This window comes from Trichosurus vulpecula, chromosome 5, assembly GCF_011100635.1.
Source record: "Trichosurus vulpecula isolate mTriVul1 chromosome 5, mTriVul1.pri, whole genome shotgun sequence".
NCBI lineage: Eukaryota > Metazoa > Chordata > Mammalia > Diprotodontia > Phalangeridae > Trichosurus > Trichosurus vulpecula.
The window spans coordinates 87,959,804-87,982,129 of NC_050577.1; the positions used below are offsets into that span (position 1 = coordinate 87,959,804).

The window sequence follows — 22,326 nt, forward strand, 5'->3', positions numbered from 1 at the left end:
TGGACAACAAATTATTAGGAGAGCTGAATTTCTACACCTTCCATCCATTCTTCTTAGTCTAACCTCTTGAGCTAAGTCAAACCTTGGCTCCTTCCTTCTCAGGGGCATTTCCCATCACACCACTGGAGAAATTTAGGAGAATGAAACTCTCAGCTACAATCTAAAATTCAACTCAATTCTATAAAGCATTTATTAAGTATCTTCCCTGTGCAAGGTGATGTGCTGGTCCTTAGAGATAGTCCTTAGAGATACAAAAGCCCAAACAAAAATAGCCCCTGCCTTCAAAGAGTTAGCATTCCAAAATTACAGAGAAGTACAACACAGAGAGATACATACCCCCAAACTCAAGCCTGAGAGAGGGGATAGCCCTGAGTGAAATGTTGCTTCTCTGCTTACTTTACCTTTGGTTTTCTTATCTAGGTTGTTCATTATAAGGTGATTACTTCATGTTGGAATTGAACCAAAGTTGCCAAGCAATACCAAACAGCCACCCATGATTTCTAATCAAGGGTTTAACCCCAGAATAAAGTTCGTTATGCCTTGACGATACAGACTCATCCTGTTTTTGTTCTATTTAGTTGAGCGGTTCTTAGTTACCCAGCAGTTGCATTTGGCATGTAATCTTAAAGGTCAACCTGCAAGGAGAAGGAACAAGGTCCCCTATGGTTATTAATGAAGGCAATAGCACAGTTTCCAATGTGGGTGATTTATAACTGGGCCTTTAAGCACCACTTCTACTGGCAGGGAATGGTTCCTGTATGAGATGATATGAAAAGGAAATAAAATTATCAGAAGCAAGGACAAAACAGGAAGGGAGCCAAATCAAGGAGACCTAATCACAATATGAGACAAATTAACCCAATTACATCACCATAATTTATTAACAGAGCAGAAAACGCCTAGTTATAGAGTTTGTGTCAGAATACCATATAGCTTTGCATTCTGCCTTTCAGAGTCCTCCATCTCTATTAACATTTATCTGCTAATAATTACAATCAATATGCTTCTCAAAGGGAAATATTTCCAGATCCCTATTGTTCAAATAATCACAGAATTTCAGGACTTGAAGAAACCTCAGTGGTCACAGAGACCAACTGGAAAAACAATCCCCAGTATAACACACCCAACAAGTGGTCATATGGACTTTACTTGAAGACTTTCATTTCCCCAGTAATCTGTGACATATCTGGAAACAGCCATCTCACCTTGGGATACTCTAATTGTTAAGAAGTTTTGTTGGTTTTTTTTCCCCTAAAATTAAGGCTATGTTGGCCTATCTTCATTTCCCATTGATCCTGTTTCTGTCTTCTGGGTCCAAAGAGAACAAATCCTTCTTCTAGAAGAAAGAGAAAGAATGGGATTTTAACTTACTTATTCCTATAAGTTGTGCTATTTTAATGCAGTCCAAGATTGTCTTAGCCTCTTGGACTGTTACATCAAATTGTTCACTAATGAATTTTCAATCATTAAAACCCTGTTCGTTCGTTGGGTGAACATCATCTAACCATACCACCCCAGTCTTGAACTTACAAAGGCAATTTCTTGAAATCCAAGTTCAAGACTTCACAGTCATTCTTACTCAAATTCATCTTATCAGTTTAAGTCCAATATTCAAATCTGCCAATATCTTTCTGGAACCCGATTCATTCACCCATTCACTCATTCAACAAATATTTATTAAATGCTGGCTTAATATGTGTCACTGTGGCCCGGTGCGGCAGTGTGCAAGCGCGGCGGGTCAGTGGCCCTTGGGTCTTATGTAGCGCGGGGCCCTCTGGGGGCTGCGGGGAGAACAGCGGGGCCAGGAGCCCCTGGAGCCCGGGGCCCTGGGCCTTGGCCTCGAGGGTCGTGATGACAGCAGCGAGCAGATCTATGAAGAAGTGGGGCAGCCACTGAGCGACCTTTGCCGGGGGCGGGGGGTGGAGGGGAAGGAGGGAGCGCAGCACCATTAGCAACTTGTACGAGCTGATAACCAGTGAAGAACCTGAGGATGAACTTTTATCCAAAGCAAGGGGAGAAGATTACAGACTGAAGGTACAGGAGGGCACACAGAATAATGAGGACACTAAAAATGGAGAACCAGAGGTCAACCAGGAAAGAGATAGAGAAGGTCTTTCACATGAAAACCAGGCAACAACTAGTTCACAGCCTAATCTGAATAACAAGTCACGAAAGAAAAAGAAGAAGAAGAAAAATAAGAAAACCACAATAGGAGTCGACTCCAGGAGGATCAGGAGATGGCTCGTGATCTTATAGAGAAAGCTTTGTACAGTTTGGAACGCCCATTTCACCCTTTGTTTAGTCTCACCAGTGGAACCTGCAGACTAGATTATCGCAAAACAGAGAACAGAGCTTTCTACCTGGTTCTCTTCAAGCACATGATGTTCCCAGAGAGGAGAGGCTGTCCCCGAACAGCCCTGGAATTCTGCAAACTTATCCTAAGCCTCGATCCAGACGATGACCCCCTCTGCTTGTTGCTGATTATTGATTTGCTGGCATTACAAGCTAGGGATTATGGGTTCCTAATACATATGTTCCAGGAATGGGAGAGTCATCGAAACTTGTTCCAGCTCCCAAATTTTGCCTTCTCTGTACCACTGGCATATTTTCTCCTCAGTCAGCAAGATGATCTCCCGGAGGTTGAACTGAGTTCTGCAAGGGAGAATGCATCTCGCCTGATCCAGCAGGCACTCATCATATTCCCCGGCATTCTCATGCCCCTGCTGGATTGCTGCAGTGTGCACCCAGACTCCGCTGTTTTAGCTCATCCTTTGGACTCAGGACTCAGATGAGCCAACCTCCTGCCTTGACCCAGCTGGTTCCCCTACACATTGGGAGGACATACTCTCTCTGGAAGGATTCTATCATCATGGCTTGGCTAGAAACAAATGTCAGAGAAGCGCTGCAGACAGTAGATGCTGGTGAACCCATAGTGGAGGAAGCTGAAAGAAGGCAGAAGGTCCGGTACCAGAGTGCCTCCAGAAATATCTATCGCCGTGTGATCCTTTCTGAGATGAAGGAGGCCACCGCAGCCCTGCCTCTGGAAGTGACGTCCCAGCCTGTGATGGGGTTTGACCCTCTGCCTCCCTTGGATTCCATCACTTCCTACACCAGACCATGAAGGGCATACCGTTACTCCAATGAAAGCACATTATCTCTCTTCTTTGGATCATTGTTGCCAAATTTTACCTTTCAGGGAGAAGATGAAATAGGCCCAGTTGGCCCCGAAGAGGACTTTGACCAGGGCTTGAACAGGCTGATGGCAGCCACACGAGACCTCCTGGCCAGCATCCGGTTCCAGGACTCTCCGACAGAAGATAACCCTGATAGGAATGGGGATGAGGATGAAGACTGGGACTAAGACTAGAGCATCCAGAATCCCAGTGATATGCTGTAGAATTATGTTCATGATTTTTTTCGGTTGAAATTTAATAGTTCCCTAAAGTAAAAAAGTGCTTAGAAAATATGTGCCACTGTGCTAGGCATAAAGATAAGAGACAATAGTCCCTGCCCTCACAGATACACATTCAAATGTAGGGACAACTATGATTCAGTGTGTTACTTGTCCCTCCTGGTTTATGTAATCTGCAAATGGGATAAGAAAGTCATCTAAGCCCTTTTGCAAGTTATTGATAAAAATGTTCAATAGTATAGGGTCAAGCACAGATTCTCTGTTGCACTCCAGGGGAGACCTCCTTCACAACTGGCATGGAACCACTATCGACTTCTCTTTTGGCCCAGCCATATAACCAGTTCTGAGTTCATCTTTTTCGAAGAATAACATGAGATACTTTATCATACATTTTGCTAAAATCCAAATAAGCTATATCAACAGCATTCCCCCTATTTAGTCATAGCCTTTTCAAAATAAAGAAATAAGGTTAGTTTGGCTTGGTGTTTTCATGATGAAATAATGCTGGCTTCTTGAGATCACCATTTCCTATTCTAGATGCTCACTAATCCTTTGTTGTTGTTGCTGTTCAGTCACTTTAGTCATGTCTGACCCTTCATGACCCCATTTGGGGTTTTCTTGGCAAAGATACTGGAGTGGTTTGCCATTTCCTTCTCCAGCTCATTTTATGGATGAGGAAACTGAGGCAAACAGGGTTAAGTGACTTGCCCAGGGTCACACAGCTAGTTAGTGTCTGAGGGTGGATTTGAATTCATGAAGATGAGTCTTCCTGACTGCAGCCCCAGGGCTCTATCCACTGTGCTACCTAGCCACACTTTATAATCCTTAGCTTCCTTCAAGATTTAACTCTGATGCCAAATCTTAAGAGAATTCTTTTCTCATCTTTCTTGCTGTTAGCCCTCAAATTATCTTTCCTTTATTTATCTATGTGAATATCATAACCTACTAACAGAAACAAGCTCCTGAAGGGCAGAAATCACTTTTTATTTTGTCTTTGATTGGCCAGCACCCAGCACAGTGTAAGCACCTAGCACGGTAGGCAACTAACAAACTGTTATTGAATTTAATCTTGAGGGCTTTGGACAAGATGACCTCTGAGGTCCCTTCTAAACCTAACATTTTATGACCCAGATCTCCCTACTCATTGGACAAAAACTAGCCCATAGCAAAACTGTCAGAGAGAGGTGGTTTATTGTCGGTGCCCCTTTCTCTCTTCTCTGATTTTCTTTCTTTAGTTTCAGTATTTCTAATATCCCTTCCAGGAGAAAAGGTATCGGATAAATTCATTCACACACTAAGGTGGCATCTGCTATTCTTCTAAAGGTATTATTTTCATTTTAAGAAATTAAAAAGGAGAATGCAAAGGAATTAATCAAGAGTGGAATTCTGGGTAATGTCAGGGAAGAATGTGGAATTTAGGCTCCTTGAGGGAAGAGAGGTCTGTTTTTAATTTTTGTCTGGGTATGCCCAGAACATAGCACAGTGTGGCACACATAGTAAGCACTTAGTAAATGTTTGTTAAATTGAACTGAGATGTTTGGGGGCAGGATGAAGACTTTCCTAGTAGTCCTTAAATCATACTGCTTAGGCAATCATATATACTTTATCTGACTTCATTTATTTGTGCCACCAGTCCAATCCCATACACCAATTTATCTATGTATCAGGGGCCATCCTATGGAGAATACAAGGGACTGGGACTGTGCCCTATCCTTTTATAAGATGGGCCACACATGTGCTCCGGACCATTGCTAAAGGGCATGCACAGTCGGTGGTTTCTGATTGGTCCTCTGGTCCCCATGATGATAGAAGATGTTGTATCAAAGAGAATCAAAGACTAACCCAGGAAGAATTGCTCACCCTATGGACTATGAGGAGTGAGGGAAGATGATTTCTAGTCACTTTCCAAGAAGTCTCTTTGGGCCATAGTCAATGCTAACTCTCCTATGGACTTCAAGCAAGCAAGAAGGGGGAACAGTAGGTATTTCTCTCCCTAATTCCCAATCTCAAAAGCCATGAAAGCTACATGGGCATGGCAATGAGAACAGATACCTGTCCACATGAACTTGAGCCTGGACCTCAAGAACTCGGCTGCCTCTTGTGCTTGCTGTTTGTTTCCCTGAACAAAGGTGACAAAACAATGATCACAAGGTGGATGTTTCTAGCCCTGGCAGCTACCTTGCGAGCTTGAGTTGAGGAGACCCAGAGTCAGGTCTTGACTGCCAGCAAGAGGTGATGCCTGAAACTGCATTCCTCGGAGGAGAGGAACACCACTGCCAAAAACAATTGTGCAGCTGAAGGGCTAAATGAAGCCCAAGATATGTCCTAGCTTGTCAAGAGAGCTGGACCTGTGAGTCGCACAAGGAGTACAGGTCAGAAGTAGAAATGAAATCTCTCTTTAGTGGTCTCATAAAGTATATCATGTTTGAAGTATTTGAATCCTTTGTGTTTTAAACATTTCTATTGTGGCAGAGGAAATAAATAGCTGTCCTACCTATGCCTATCTACTACTTTATGCATGAAGTAACTTTTCTAGAAGGGATCTTGTTAATCCCTTTTAAAGAGAACCTAGATGTGAGCCATGAAGAAGCTGCACTTAACATTTTCCCAGGGCCTCCTGGGTGGGGGCATAATGAGCCAAAGAGTGTGAGAACAAAGGTTGACTCCTTCTTCTAGATACTAGCCACCCCCCCCACCCCTACTAAAGCTAGCATGTGTAAGAACAGAACTGGGATCTCTTTTGTGGGCGAGGGTCCCCCTTGGGTTGGGGGTGACTTCTAAGGGGCTTGACTTTACTAATTTGCAAAGGTCTTCTTCTGTTCTTAAAAAAGAGAAATGCTTTCATTTCCTCAGTTTTTCTTTCCCAGATTTTTACAGATAATATAGACAATTATACTTGCCATTCCTTCATGCTTTCCTTATTTCTGTCACCAATTCAGCAGAGGAAATCAGTAGCCAGCGATTCAGGGATAGGAAAGTACTACTCTTTCAACTTGTAAATAAGGAGGTCTTGAATGTGGAAATGAGTCTTGTTAAGTGAGCACTTCTGGCCATGGCTGGGCAGAGGATTTTAAAATGCTCTGCCAAGAAAATTATTCTGGAGTTCTCTTTGCTGAGCTAAGCATTCTGAGGAGTTTATTGTATCAGATAATAATAATGACTTATTGTGCTATATATAGTAATAATATTAAAAATAATACCTGGAATTAAAACTCTTACTTCTCAAAGCGTTTTCACATCAATTATTTAATTTGACCTTAATGACAACTGTAGAATATGGCTGTTTTCTGAATGTTCAAGTTGAAAAGCTATTTTACTCTCATCTTTCTGAACGGAGAAAGAAGGATTTGGTTTAGGTAAAGATTGGACTAGATGGCCTCAGAAGACCCTTCCAACTCTGATTCCATGAATCTGGCAGTTGGCCACCTCTAGTTTGAATGAGCTGGCACTGCTGACTAGCAAGAGAATACTGGGACCGAAGGAAAGTTGGGGAGAAGTTGCCAAAGGGTAAAGAAGATGAAAGAAGGATATAAAATGGTGTGATGGGAGTGGGAAGAGGGGGAAATAATACCCTAAATGGAGATTGCCAACTTCATAATAGTACTTTCACAACTGATAGCTGAATTGGACAGGGTTTGGAGGGAAGTTCTTGGCCCTCTGTGACCTCAACAATCATACTGTTTGGCATTCCCAAGAGTGGACAGAATAAGCAGTTTTACTCAGGGCTTCCAATACTTCTTCCTTCCAATACTTCTGATCTCCTTTTCAAATATGGCGCCTATGTTGGGAAGTCCTACTGTCAAAATTCTCAGTCCAGAAAAAGGAGGCAAAGGGTCAATGGCAAAGTTTTACTGATTGCTTCTGATCTGAAATAGTGTCTATCCAAAACTCTGTTATCAACAAGTCTTTTGGCTTAATCACTGATTATTGTGTGCTGTAAGATTTCATTAAGTTGTTATATTTCATGCTGACATTACAGATTCATGACTTAGGAACTCTGATTGAAGAGGGATTAGAGGGTAGCAAGAGGAACCAAGTGAAGAGGGAGTGGTTAGAGATGGGGAAAGGGAATTAACATAGCCTTATAATGCTGTCTGAATCACACAGAGATCAGGAAAAAGAGTGACACAATCAGAAAGAAGACTATTTTTTATTATCGTGAGAATACTCAGCAAATTTCGCTGCATTCAAAAATACCATTGCTGTCCTATTGCTAAAGGCTAATGACGTGTATATATAATTGGATGTCTTAATTTGCATATTTCTTCAGTGCCTGCCTATTTTGTCTCTTCCAATGATTCTTTTGGATTATAAGCTCTCAGTGAGTAGGGTTATTTGGTAATACGTACCTATGACTATTTAAACATGAAGACTCCTTAAACAATAGTGCTGGAAAAGGCTTTTTGGATCAACTAGTGCAAGGATTCTTAAACATTTTTGTGTTATGGACCCCTTTGGCGGTTTGTTAAAACCTATGGACCCCTTTCTCAGAATGATGTTCTTAAATGCTTAAAATATATGAGTACAAAGGAAACCAGGTATATGGAAATATACCTATCATTATATTTTTAAACTACTTAATGGACTCCACATTAAGAACCTCTTATCTAGCCTAATAGCTCTCACTTCATTTTACATATGAGGAAACTGAGGCCCATAAAAGGAAAATGACTTGCCCAAAATGACATTTCGATTCAACAAATATTTATTAACTATCTACTGTATATAAATGACTATGCTAGTGTTTGGGATTGGTACAAAATTTAAATAGATAATAGTCCCTACCTGCCCTCATTAAGACTACAGTCTATCAACATGATATACAACACATACTCTGATATCTCTAATACAAAATAACACATTGCTAGTGTATTAGGAAGTTATAAAATAAAATTAGACTGGAAAGTCAAGTTAGTCCTGAGTCATGAAGGGCATTGAATGCCAGGCAAAGGAGCCTGAATTGTATTCAATAGGCCATACAGAGTTGTTAAAGACTTTGGAGCAGAGGCCTGGCATAACCAGAAGAGTGTAACAGAAAAAATTAATGTCGCAGTGATGGAAAAGAGGAGAAAATAAAGGAAATGGCAAATTAGAGGATTCAGAAAAGCATGGGAAAATATCTCTGAGTCTGGTACAGTGGAAAGAACTCTGTCAGACATCCTGAATTCAAATCCCACCCATGACAATTACTACATTTGGGAGCTTGAGCAAGTTGAGTTTTCTGGGCTTTAATTTCCCCACCTGGAAAATGAAGCAGGGATGAGAGGATCAGATTGTCTCTAAGATCCCCTTCTGCTCTAGATTTATTATCCTATACTTTGATGCAAAATAAAGTCAGTAGAACCAAGAAAACAATGTACATGGCTCCAATAATATAAGCAGAAAGAATAATAATGACAACACAACCAACTCTCAAATTGAAGACTGTGTAATAATGACCAAGCTTGGCCCTGGAAAAGAGTTGAGGAAATGCATCTCCCTCCTTCTTTGTATTTTGAGGACATGAATTGTATAGATTATATATCCAGCAACTTACCTGCATGCATTCCTATTTACTCCAGGGAACTGGAGAATGCTAGGTCAGATATTGAAAATCTTTCTAAACAGCCTCAATCCATTTTTCCTATTTAATACAATCTGGCAGACAGAATCAGATCTTTGATGACTGAGGATTGCATAATGCCTCAGTGTAAGCATCCTGGGTCCAAAACAGTTGTGTGACCATGGGCAAATCATTTGACCTTTCTGAGCTTTAGTTTCTTTGTCTGACAATCTGAGATAATACTAATTCCATTGCTTACTTCTATATACGTGAAGTATAAGAAATACGCTATACTGATGTGAATTATAATTATGATTACTATAAACATTCTGTATAGGGATTCTCATTGTATAGGAACGTAGATAAATATGTAGACGATTTAAAATATCACACCGAATATATATTATGTCAAATAAATTCTTAAGGTCTCTATACAACATTTGTAGATCTGACCAGGGCCTTTGATACTGTTAGTCGTGAAGATTTACGGAAAATTATGTCAAAGTTTGGTTGCCTGGAGAAGTTCATCAGCAGTGTATGTCAATTTCATGATGGCAGGCTTCCCCGGGTTCTAGATAATGGACAATGCTCTCATGCCTTCCCAGTCACCAATGGAGTGAAACATACTTTTTAGCATGATGTTTTCAGCCATGTTGTGAAATGCTTTCAACGAGGATGAACATAGTATCAAGGTCAGCTACCGCACTGATGGTAACTTCTTCAACTTAAAAAGGCTACAAGCCAAGACCAAAGTGGAGGGAGTGATTTTCTGTTTGCAGATGATTGTGCACTCAATGCAGCCTCTGAAGCTGAGATGCAACAAAGTATGGATCACTTCTCTGCTGCTTGTGCTAATTTTGGCCTACAATTAACACTAAGAAAACCCAGGTGCTCCATCAGCCACCACTACACCATCCATATGTGGAACCATCAATTACAGCAAATAGAGAAGTTTTGAATGCTGTGGATAAGTTCATTTACCTTGGTAGTGCACTTTGCAAGGATGTATACATTAACAATGAGGTTGATGCATGCATTTCTAGAGTTGGCTCAGTATTTGGGAGACTCCAAAGGAAAGTATGTGAGAGAAGAGGTATTAGATTGAATAGCAATCTGAAGGTCTACAGAACTGTGGTGCTGACCTCATTGTTGTATGCCTGTGAAACCTGGACAGTATACCAACACCATGTCAGGAAACTGAATTGCTTCCATTTGAATTGTCTTAGGAAGATTCTGAAGACCACTCGGCAGGATAAGGTACCAGACACTGACGTCCTTACTTGAACTAAACTGCCAAGCATTCAAACTCTGCTTCAGAGAGTGCAACTCTGATGGGCTGGCCATGTTGTTTGAATGCAAAATGCACATTCACCAAAAGCGTGGAGAACTCACACAGGGCAATCGTTCACATGGTGGTCAGAAGAAGCAATACAAGAACACTCTCAAGGTCTCTCTCAAGAACTTTGGAATTGTGTGACATGGGAGACATTGGTATAGGACTGCTCAGCATGGCATTCCCACATCAGAGAAGGTGCTGTGCTCTATGAGCAAAGCAGAACTAAAAGAGCTCAAAGGAAATGCAGGATGCACAAGTTTGGAGTATCCACCCCAAATGTTCACACGGACTATTTGTGCCCAACCTGTAGTAGAGCTTGTATTGGTCTGATCAGCCACAGTCAGACACATTGAACCTTGACTCAAGTATAGCAATGTCATTTTGGTCCTCTTCGAGAACGAAGGACAACAACCAACCATATCAAATAAATTCATGAAGCATCTGAAAGAAGTATATATACCAAACACTTGGGAAAAACACATTTCGGACCCTATTACCATGCAAAAGGTCACTGAGAATATCAGCAATTATCGACTCTTATGCTTACTTTTCCATCTAAGCAAAATTAATAAGAATAATCTACGCACACACACACACACACACACACACACACACACACACACACTCTTATACACATAAATACCAAGGGCATCCTTGGTGAAGGAATGAGAAGGCAGGGGTTTGCAAATGATATTCTGTAGCAGACCACACAATCGATTGAAAGACAGAGAGAATGCAAGATCCCACAATATTGCTTGTTTTTGACTTTAAAAATAAAGTTATATTGATGCATTTTGCTTTTACATTGCAAATATTTACATATTATACCCACTTTATGAGAGGTCTCTTATAACAAAGTAAAACTAGCTATAGAGTGAATTCATCTGAAAGTTCATGTGACATTTCACATCTGTGGTGCCCCCACAACTGTGTGTACTTTTTAGTTAATAGAAATCTATTTTCTTTTTCTTCCCCCCCTACCCTTCCCCTCCTTTGGGGAAAAATTAAGAAAAAAATATTCTTGTAACAAATGTTTGTTGTTCTTCATTTGTACCTTACTCTTCATGATTCTTTGGGGTCTTCTTGGCAACAATATTGGAGTGATTTACCATCTTCTCTAGCTCATTTTATAGATGAGGAAAACTGAGGCAAACAGGGTTAAATGACCTGCCCAAGGTCACACAGCTAGGAGGTTGTCTGAGGCTGGATTTGAATTCATGAAGATGAGTCTTCTTGACTCCAGGCCTGGTGCTCTATCCATGGCACCAACTAGCTGCCTAACAAACATGCATAATCCCTATTATTCTGGAGGGCAACACCATGCTCCCAAGCTCACAGCCTTGGAGTCATCCTGGATTCCTCACTATCACTCCCCATGTCTAAGCAGTTGCTAAGACCTGTTGATTTCACCTTTGCAATATATCTCAGGCTTTGTGTGTGAGTTGGTAAACAATATGCCATGAACTTCTAATAATCACACACAAGAAGTAATTCAAATAATAAATAAGTCTGTGAAAAACCATTTCTTAGCAAAGAGCAACGAAAATGTTGCTTTCCTCCTACCTTCTGATGACCTGAAGGTCCTGTTCCATCTATTTATCTGGATTATATAATTATATAATGTGTTCATCCGGGCCCTGTTCCATAGGTTTGATAGGGATTGAATGGTAAGCCAGGCACTCTGGGCTACTATACTTGTTAATAATTGTAGATGCAGATGACCAGTGGGCGTAGACTCTGCATCCAAATTCATGAAGTCAGGATCATATAAGGAATTATTTAAAGCAACTACCTTTGTAACCCTTGAAACTTACTCCTGCATTCCCTTTCCAGGAAAGGCATATAATTAGAGAAGCAGTGTGACTGAAAGGGAAACATCTTCCTGTCCTGAGGCAGGCCCACTCATGCCTAAGATGCAGAGAGAGGGTCCTCACTCTCTCCATTTTCTACCTCCTCCATGTGCCTTTCCAGATCAGCCACGTGTATAAATGTGTATGTGTGCACTTACGTGTACATGGCATAGAGAGGGAGATAAAGGCAAGGGGAGGAGGGAGAGAAGGGAGAGAAAGAGAGGGGAAAGGGAGGAAGGGGGATAAAGGAAAGACAGGGAGGGAAAGAAGGGGGAGAAAAGAGGGGAGATGGGGAAAGGGGGATAAAGGAAAGATGGGGAGAAAAAGAAAAGAGAGAGGGGGGAGAAGGGGAAAGGGGGATAAAGGAAAGAGAGGGAGAGAAACGAGGGCAGAAGGGGAGTAAAGGAAAGACAGGGAAGGAAAGAAGGGGGAGAAAGAGAGGAGAGAAGGGTTTAAAAGAAAATGGGAAGGGGAAAAAGGAAAGAGAGGGATGGAAGAGGAGGCTAAAGGGAAGAGAGAAAAGGGAGATAAGGGAAAAAGGGAGAGAGGAGAGAGGAATAAACGGAAGAGGGGGAAAGAGGGATAAAAGGAAGATAAATAAAAAGAAAACATAAGGTAAATTATCTCCATAAACTAGGACCAAAGACAAGTGACATGGATCAAGTGTGGTAAAAACCAAGCAGGTCCCTTCAAGCAGAAGGCAGAAATCAAACCAGACAAATTTTGAACCTTCCTGGATGATGCAGGGCAATTCCTTGGATTTGGTCCCTGGAGACCTGGAGTTGTTGCTACTATGGGTTGCCAATCAAATTAAATTTGCTTGCTTTGGGAGAAACTGCAATTTGGCCAATCATTCCCTAAAGGAAATGCAAACCCAATGTGAGATTCTGTGCAGCCAAAGTAAAGAGGCTGGCCCCAAGCCCTAATTAAGGTTCTCGTCAATTAGCAACAGCAACCCCTTGCTACCTCCAAAGTGTGCCAAATTAATTAAAGAAGAAGGTTTGGCTTAAAAAGACAATTCCAGTTTATAATTTTAAGGATGAAGGAAGGTTGGGGGAGAGGAAGGGAGCCAAATGAAAAGAACAGCTATTGTAAGAAGGATTTCAGATTCAAGATCAATTTTGAGAATGTCTGGTTGTCCAAACTGTAAAGATGTCTTGGTCAATGTCAAAGTATTCTGAAGCACCAAAATTTTCCCCAAAAGGCCACCACTTACCTATCATGAAATCCCAAAGCCTCAAAAGACCATGACATTAGACTGAACCAACAGAATCAAGAATATTTCAGATCTACAGAAGACCATAAAGATCATCTTGTACAACCAGAAAAGAAAATCTATGCCCAGATTGGGTAGAGGGCTTACCCTAGATCACACAGCAAATTACAGACAGAGACAGGACAAAACCTAGAGTCTCCTGACTGCTGTTCTGTTTCAGTTTCAACTATTCTACACTGCCTTAAGAAAAACCCTTTGGAAACTAGATTGCCAGTGTAGCCATCTATCCTATATCCTATTCTAAATGAGATAGGCAATTTATGTTAAAATTTTCCAATTTCTTATGATGCCAAATTTTATTGAGTTTAAATATTTTCCTTACTTTCCTTGATTTTTATCACTCCTTGAAAAGGCGAAATCTATTAAACATGTTTACCTTTTGGTACAAATATTGGTTAAGTTTTTTCCCTTGCTTATGGTTTTTAGTCTTGAATACATAGCTATGTGTGTATGTATATATGTATACATACACATGTATACAAACATATAAATGTATAGATGTATACAACTGCACGTACATGTATATGCACACATATGGATCTTTTAAGGGAATCTCTTTTCAAACAGCAGCTTTTGCACCTGGGCGAATTATGTCTTTAACTTTCCTTTCAAAAAGAAGATAAAGAATTGTTGCCAAAATAAATTCTTCTCTATTCTTCTTATTCTTGGTTATCTAAAAAAAATTAAGTCACATCCACTACCTTGATATTATCCTTTAAAAAAAGAAAGAAAGAAATCAAACTGAGGGTTATATTTGTTCCAGAATTAAGGTTAGCTTACAATCTGCCGTTCCTTTCTTGTGGTTGTCTACAGAGAATTCCCTGGCTTTGTGCTAAGACAAGAGTCTCTCAAGCATTTAAGTGGTGTTCCAAGGCATTGGAATCTCTTTTTTCATTCCACACACAGTTGACACACTGGGTTCATTCAGGAAAGGGCTACAAGCCATAGAGAGTATGCCCAGGCAACTGTCCTTTTAACTTCACAACAACTAAGCAGGGACCAGGGAGTAATTCCTTTCGTTAAATAACAGGCTCAGTACATGTAATGGCTGACTCTTAGTTCAACCCATGGTGGGGCAGAAAGAGAGTCCCTGACAGGGAATCAGAAGACCTGGGTTTTAGTAAAGCTCTACCAACACTCTGGCCTCTGTCTCCTTCTCTGTAACTTGATGGGCCCCGGATGGACTCTCTATGGTCTCTTTCTAGCTCTCCAACTCTGTGATATGCTGCTGTGATTTCCTCAGTAAGAAAACAGAATGTGTCTAGAATGTGAAGTTTGTACCCACTACTTCTCCCCAAATTAAAAAAGAAAGCACATAACAAAGAGATGCAGTGAGGTGTTGGCAAAACACACCAGCTGGGGTTAGGAGACCTTCTGGCTTTGCCACCAACACACTGTATGACTTTAGACAAGCCACTTTCCCTCTCTATGACTTTCCTCATCTATAGAGACTTCACTACCTACCGTGGCAATACATTCCACTTTGGACAGTTCTAATTGTTAGGCAGAACCAACATTAACATCTCTGCAACTTAGGGCATCAGTTCATGTACCAGGCTAATTTCTCTCCCACAAATTCCAGCTGTAATTTAGCCTAGCCACCAGGCCTTCCCTTCCTCAGACTGAATATCCCCAGTGCCTTCAGCTGATCTTCAGAATGTTTCTAGGTCTATTCACTATGTGATCCCCATGGGAGTCATAGTCACATTAAGCTGTGAATGACCAACAATTTAAGGTGTATTAAGAAGGCCTAAAGCCTTAAGCTAAAGGGATAATGTGGTGTTTTGTTTTGTTTTTCCAATGACATTTTGGTAGCAAAGATTGAGGGAATACCTTAATTTTGGAGGAGAATAGCAGTGTTTTTCAGAGCCCACAGAATTATTCAGAGCCCCACTTAAGTGGTCACCCATTCTACTTTCTCTAGTTAACTTCAAAACCTCTCATTCTTCTAGCATACATGAAAAATCAGCAGCAATTCATTAAAGGATGTTTAGAGTGGAAAAGTTATGTCTTTATCCACATCATTAATAATATCACCTCTAATAATTTTCTTCCCTTTTAATCTCCCATCATCTTTTTTACCTCGAAGAGTTTAAATGATCACCACCCTTTCTGTTTGAAATCTTTGATTTCACATGTTAGAGATGGGAGGGCCTGTAGAGATCATAAGATCACAAATTTCAAACCAAAAAAGACGTTAGAAGTCATTTAGTCCAGAGATGTCAAACATCTGGCCCACATGAGGACCATAACACTCCAGAGTTCTGCATGAATCAGATTAAAATGTAGTTGATGTATTAATAACAAAAGAAATATATAAACATGTGTGGTTTTCTAAGTCCCTATCCCTCCTCACCCATGAGCATGCACACACACACACACACCACTGATCTAGTCCACAAGTTCCTAACCTAAGGGCTTATGAACTTTAAAAAAAAGTTTTTATGTTATTTCAATATAATTGGATTCTTCTTTTAAACTCTATTTTATTTTGTGCATTTAAAAGAATATTTTTAAGAAGGGTCTGTAGGCCTCACCAGACTGTCAAAGAGATCCATGATACAAAATAGGTTAAGAGCTTCTGAACTAGTCTGTCTCACTCTACAGCTGAGGAGACCAAGGCCCAGAGAAATAAAGAGATTTTCTGAAGGTCATAAGCAGCAGGGCTAGAATTTGAACCTAAGTTTTTTAAAAAGATGATTTTAAGAGAAAGGGAAAGAAGCGTTCAGAGAGAACAGTGCAGAGGAGGGCAAGGGGTCCAGACCGGGGATGGGGAGGCAGGGAAGAGACCATCTCCATCTCCTCCACGACTTCACCAAGGCCTGGCCCTGCTCCTAACAGAAGGAATGGAGGAGCAGGAGCCCTGCTGAGATTCATTAGCCTTACCCAAATTGCCACCTTGAAAGGCATACTGAGCTCATAAGCACTTGCCAGAGACATCATTGTCTAGCTCCCACCCAAGCATCCTCTGGTGAGTCACTATTTGCCTTCCTTTCATTTTAGAAAGATGAAAAGTTTCAAAGAAAATAGTTGTTTTAATTTTTTAAAGGAAAAGAAAAAGCCATCACAATTAGGGGAGGGGGGAGGAAGCACAAACATTTGAAAAGGAAAAAGGGGGCTTTGGTGCTCTGTTTTCAGGGTTGGGGCTTAAGAGGAAAACAGTTTTTAAAGAGGCATTTTCTTCAAGGAAAACTCTTCTTGGCCAGAAGCACTCTGAGGAGCTGAAACAACAGTTAATTTGAGTCACAAGCCAGGTAAGTGAATGGCTTCAAAGCTAGAGTTGTTTGGACAGGGCCATGATTATTTCAAAGGCCTCAAAAACAAATGAAAAGGCTGCTTGTTTCTTTTTTTTTTGCTGTGGTCTCTGCAATAGCAGCCAGGGCCTTATTCACCCAACTGCTTACAGCAAGTGTGAGGGAGGGTGCTGGTGTCTCTCAGAGACCAGGGCAGGAGAAATCACATAGGACCAGTTTTGGGGGAGGCTTCCCATGACCCCCTTAAAGGACTTTTAGTTTGATCTAAATATTCATCAAGGTTATTAAGGCCAGCCTCTACCCCTGTAACAGTGTAGATGATAATTGTCAAAATGTCGATGTAGTTCTGTATCGCAAAGCATACGAGACTCTCCACACAGAGGGTAGAAGAAATAAACCATTTGTTCAGACACCAGAGAACCATATCCCACTAGCCATTTATCTCACCTATCAGAGCAGTAAAACATTCCACACACAATATCGCAGCCTGGAGTCTTGCCATCCCAAAGCCTCTCCGACCCCCTGCTGGGATCTTCCCCAAGACCAACTCAGTACAGCTAAGTCAGCCTGCTCAGTTCTAACAATCATGAGGGTGGCCATTAGCAGCCATAATATCTCTCTCTCCCTCTCTCTCCCTCTCTCTCTCTCTCTCTCTCTCTCTCTCTCTCTCTCTCTCTCTCTCTCAGCATTTCCTGTGACATAACTTCCTTTTCCTGTCAGGAAGCTCCTTCCACCACATGTGTTGTAGGTCACATGGCCTGTTAATGGGTGGGAAAGATCTTCAAATCTAAATTGCTACTACAACCCCCTCTAGTTGCCCATAAGGGAGCTATGAGGTAGAGTGGACAAAGTACCAAACTTAGAGTAAAAAAAAAAAACCTGAGTTCAAATCCTACCTCATGGCCTGAGCCTAAGTAAATTCTCTATGAACCCCAGTTTACAGATCTGTAAAATGGAGATATCACTAGCACCTATATCATAAGACTGTGAAGATTAAATGTAGTATGATACACATTTTAGCTATTATGATTATTAACAATAATTGATAAGTATATATCACTTAAAAGTTTACAAAATGCTTTACATAAATGATCTCTTTTGAGCCTCACAACAGCCTGGTGGGGTAGGTTTATTGCATTCCTTGTTTTAAAGATGAGGAAACCAAGGCTCAAAGCCCAGGGGCAGCAGAAGGAAAAAGATTTCACTGATTGAGTCTCATTCACTGAGATGTAGATTCCTTTTCTATTTGGTCTTGCCTATTGGCTTCATGGCCTCTGCTCTATGGTTCAGACTTCTTGGTTTGGCCTTTGTACTAAGCTCAGCTCCTGAGTAGGAAGTCTATCTTCAGTATCTCAGGTTCTGTTGCCAAATCCAGGCCAACTCCCTCCCTTCCCTGTATTCACCTGCTGGCTTCTCATCTGCTATTTGACAGTCCTTCATAAAAAGTTGAGTTTTCTGAGTCCTGGCTTCTCACTCTTTGCCCCTTAACTCACAGCCCCAATGCTAAGGTTGGCCAGGAAGCAGATCCTAATTTGGGAATACAGTTGGAAAGAAGGCATTAATCCTTCCAGATCCATAAACATCCTGTCTTAAAGAAAGAGCAAATATTATTTTGGTGCCTCTCGGAGAGGTACCTAGAACCAAGTGAACAGGACCCTGCTCAAGGGCACATTTCTCTAATCCCCAACCCTAATCACCTCCATTCTAGATATGGGGCCCAACTACTCTCACAGCAATCTCTGACTACCCACTTCCTATTACATTGTCCTATTCCCACCCCCAACCCCCATTCCTAGACTGTCCTCTGCACTTCTACCCACACACTCCCTTGCTTCCCCAAAATTATTTTTCCTCAGGTGCAATTTTGAGTAGTTATCCACTAAAGCCTACTATAAACACAGCAAGCACCGTACAAGGCATTGTGAGGAAAATACTCTCCTGAACATACAAAATGTAGGAGAAAATACATGCCCAAGAAGAGTTAAATAGCAAGACTGATTGAGTAGGAAATTTAGTTTTTACTTAGGGGACTAAAAGAGTTAATCGGCCTCCTAGAGTCCCTAACTACTCCCAGAAATAACCCATTGCTCAGCAGGATCTGGTTGCATAAGGATACTCTTGTTCACTGAGGCCAATGGACATGGGGTACCTTTTCTGCTGGCACTAAGTGATAACAAGTAAATAACTGGCTCTTCATTTATCATCATCAATCATAAATTATATCCATGCTTCAAGATGAGTCTGATAACTTGGCTCATGGGTAAGACACATTGTTCATACTTCTTGACAAAAAAAAAGAGTTAAAATGATAATAATCATAGCTAGTGTTTCTATATGGTACCTATTATGTCCCAGGAATGATGCTAAATGCTTTACAGATATTATCTCATTTGGTCCTCACAACAATTGTGGGAGGTAGGTGCTATTAACCTCCCCATTTTACAGATGAGGAAACTAAGGCACACAGAAGCTAAATGACTTGTCCAAGGTAGTGTGTAAATATCATTAGTAATGCACATCTTTGCCATTCCTCTTATTAGAGAAATTAAGACATTGTAAGTAAATTTCCAAAATGCACTATAGTCCAGAACACCGAATAGCCTGCCACAATCTTTCCTGCAAGAATTGAATGCTAAGACAGGATTAATCCATGGTAGTTGAAACCTTTAACCCCAAGTCATAGGCAATTAGAAAGGGCATGAACACAACATCTGGTTTCCAAGAGACAATAAAAATTATTCTGAGTTAAATTAAGATCAAAGATCAGGTTGGGATGAACTCAATTACAGCAACCAAGATTAGATGGAATTAATCAACTTTCAAATTTCACATTGTCTTCAGAATTATAATGGGGGAAGGGAATAGTTAGATTATAAAAATGCCCTCTACAAATGAAACCCAAGTAATGGGCATTAAATGCATCTGTGAGTCTATTTAAATGACTGTTCTAAGCCAATAGTACCCAAGAGTAACCCAACCATGCCTCGTTGGTTGTCTTTCATGTGCTTAATAAATATTCAGTGAATTAGTGAATGTATTTCCAAATTTGGAAAGTAGCACATTAAGGTTATACTTTGAAAAAGCCAGAAGTTGCATGCCCCTATATCAAGCACTGTTTCCTCATCTATAAAGTGAGAATAATATTTGTCTACCTACCTAATGAGACTGTTGTGAGGAAAGCCCTTCATGAATGCCTCTGTTGCAAAAATTACATCTGCCACCTGACAAAGAAGAGCCCAAGAGTCCCACCCCTACATCCTTGCCCCCACCAAAGATATTCTGCACAAACAGATCTGTCTCCATGGCCCTGCTGGTGTTACTAATTCACATGGATATTCATTAATTCAAAATATTCCACAAAAATTGGATTAGGCACTGATGATATGAAGGCAGAAATGAAAGAATCCTTCCCCTCAAGAGAAACATATAGACAGAAAATTACAAATATGTGCATATATATTATATAAATACATATATCCATATATGTTGTATTAGCAAGGCAATAAACACACCATCAACAATAATTGTGAATATATCTATGTAGTTCTGCATTGCAAAATATGAGAGACTCTCCATATAGAAGTCAGAAGAAGTAAAGCGTTTATTCAGACATCAGAGGACCAAATCCCATAACCAATAAGTCCAACCCATCCAAGCAGCAACCAACTTCCAAAACCAGTAAGCCCATTTTATCATAACAGTGAAGAACATAAAATGCAATATCGCAGCATGGAGCCTCACCATTCTATAGCCTTCTGCCCCCCTGCTGGGGCTTTCCCTCAAACACACTCACAGCACAGCTAGCATACCTGTGTCTGCTCTCTCCCTCAGTTCTAACTGCTCTCTGGGCATTTCCTGTGGCACATTTTCCTTTTACTCTCAGCAAGCTCCTCCCGCCACATGTGACTTGGGCTTTCTGTGATGTAAGCAGCTCACATGGCCTAATGGGTGGGAAAGATCTTCGAATTTAAATTACCATATGTAATATGCAAGATGCAGTTTTTTTTTTGAGGGGGAGGCACTAGCAGCTTCAGGGATCAGAATGATAGTACCAAAGACAAAGAGCTGAAAGGAACTTCAGAGACATCGAGGCTGGCCTCCTCATTTTACAGATGAGCTTCCTGAAGGAGTTAGCACTTGAAATGAACTTTGAAGCATATTGGGAATTCTGTGAAGGTGAGTCAAGGAGGAAGGGCATTCCCTCAATTCATTTGTTAGGGTGCTGTGTCTCCACCCAGGTGTTTATGAAATGAAACTATCTGCAGGGTTAAAAACCCTAGACTTGAATAAAAAAATAAAAAATATTTTTTTTTAAATAAAAGAAAAACCCTAGACTTGGAGGCAGGGATTCTGGAAGGTTTGGGTTCAAATACTGGCTCTTTCATTCAGCACTAGCTCTTTGGGCCTTGGTTCCTCATCTGTGAAATGAGAAGGTTGAAAGAAGATCCATGATCCTATGAATCAACAGGGCTTTTCCTGTTCCTCAGAAGAATCCATTTTGAATCAGTGATTTCACAAGAGTGGATTGACCAAATTCAGTTAAAAAACATTTCACAAGCATCTACTAAGTATGAGATATTGGGAATACAACGGTGAAAACTGTCATGGTTCCTGCCTTGATGAGCTCGCACTCAAATAGGAGGATATGTCCTATATACAAATGAAATACAAAACAGAATGTGATAAGAGCAAAGGAGAGATCCAGAGATCACTCTGAGATTTTCTTAGTAGCCACTTTATTTTGGATAAGTCTAAGTTCACACGAATACTTCAAAGAGCCATGTTCATTTTCTCCATCTGGCCTAGAACATGGCATAATACCAAGACCCATCAAAGCACTGACTACTCTTGTTCTGTAGATGGCTATTCCAAGACTTCACAAGTTGATGTCCACCAAATGGAGAAACAATCATCAAATTCATCAGTCACCTTGCTTTTGCTTCAGTTCCAAACAAATTGTCAGCTTCGGTAAAACCCTGTCTGCCTGGACCAGAGTTGTAACGTAAGAAAAGACATGAAATTCAAATGCTTGTGGAAACTTAAGGTTTCCATCTGATTCACAGCAGAACATTGTGTGTCTAGCACATAATCATCCCAGGACAAAAATGCAAATAGCATTGTCATTCCTTAGCTTTCTAAGTGTGCTTATCTGTCTTTAGCATTGATGGATACGTCAATCTCTTTGCCACAGAAACAGAATTCTCTGCTCCAATCCCATTGGTTTGCTCTTGAAACAAATTTATATTAATAGGGAGAGAGGGATAGGGCCTAGAGCTGTAATTTAATCAGTTAGGTGGACCTCTTTCTACCACTGCAAGTAGGAGTATGCACCTTCTCTGCAATTTATAGTCTCAGAAAATTGCCTAGAGAACTGAGATATCAAGAGACTTGCCCATTAAACATAACTGGCATTTATAGAGCACTTTGGAGTTTGCAAAGTACTTTGATACATTATCTTATTTAAGCCTTTCCACAAAGTCATGAGGAAGGTGCTATGAGTATTTTTATCCCCACTTTACAGATGAAGAAACTGAGGCTCAGAGTAATCCATCTGACAAGTGCTAGAGCTGGAAATCAAACCCAGGCCTCTGTGACTCCAAGACTGGCTCTCTACTCCCTATACCATGTGGGATCTGCTGTATTTTAGAACTCACAA

The 22,326-nt window shown here is 40.7% G+C and overlaps 1 protein-coding gene across 1 annotated transcript; it reads left to right on the top strand.

Annotated features, from left to right (window-relative positions):
• The first annotated feature begins 2,071 nt into the window (after window positions 1-2,071).
• On the top strand, window positions 2,072-3,443 carry LOC118850918 (transcription factor 25-like). The gene is given in 3 exon segments (XM_036760539.1): window positions 2,072-2,130; window positions 2,213-2,769; window positions 2,772-3,443. Coding segments are annotated over 3 exon segments (1,206 nt in total). The 3' UTR covers window positions 3,362-3,443.
• The last annotated feature ends 18,883 nt before the right edge of the window (window positions 3,444-22,326 follow it).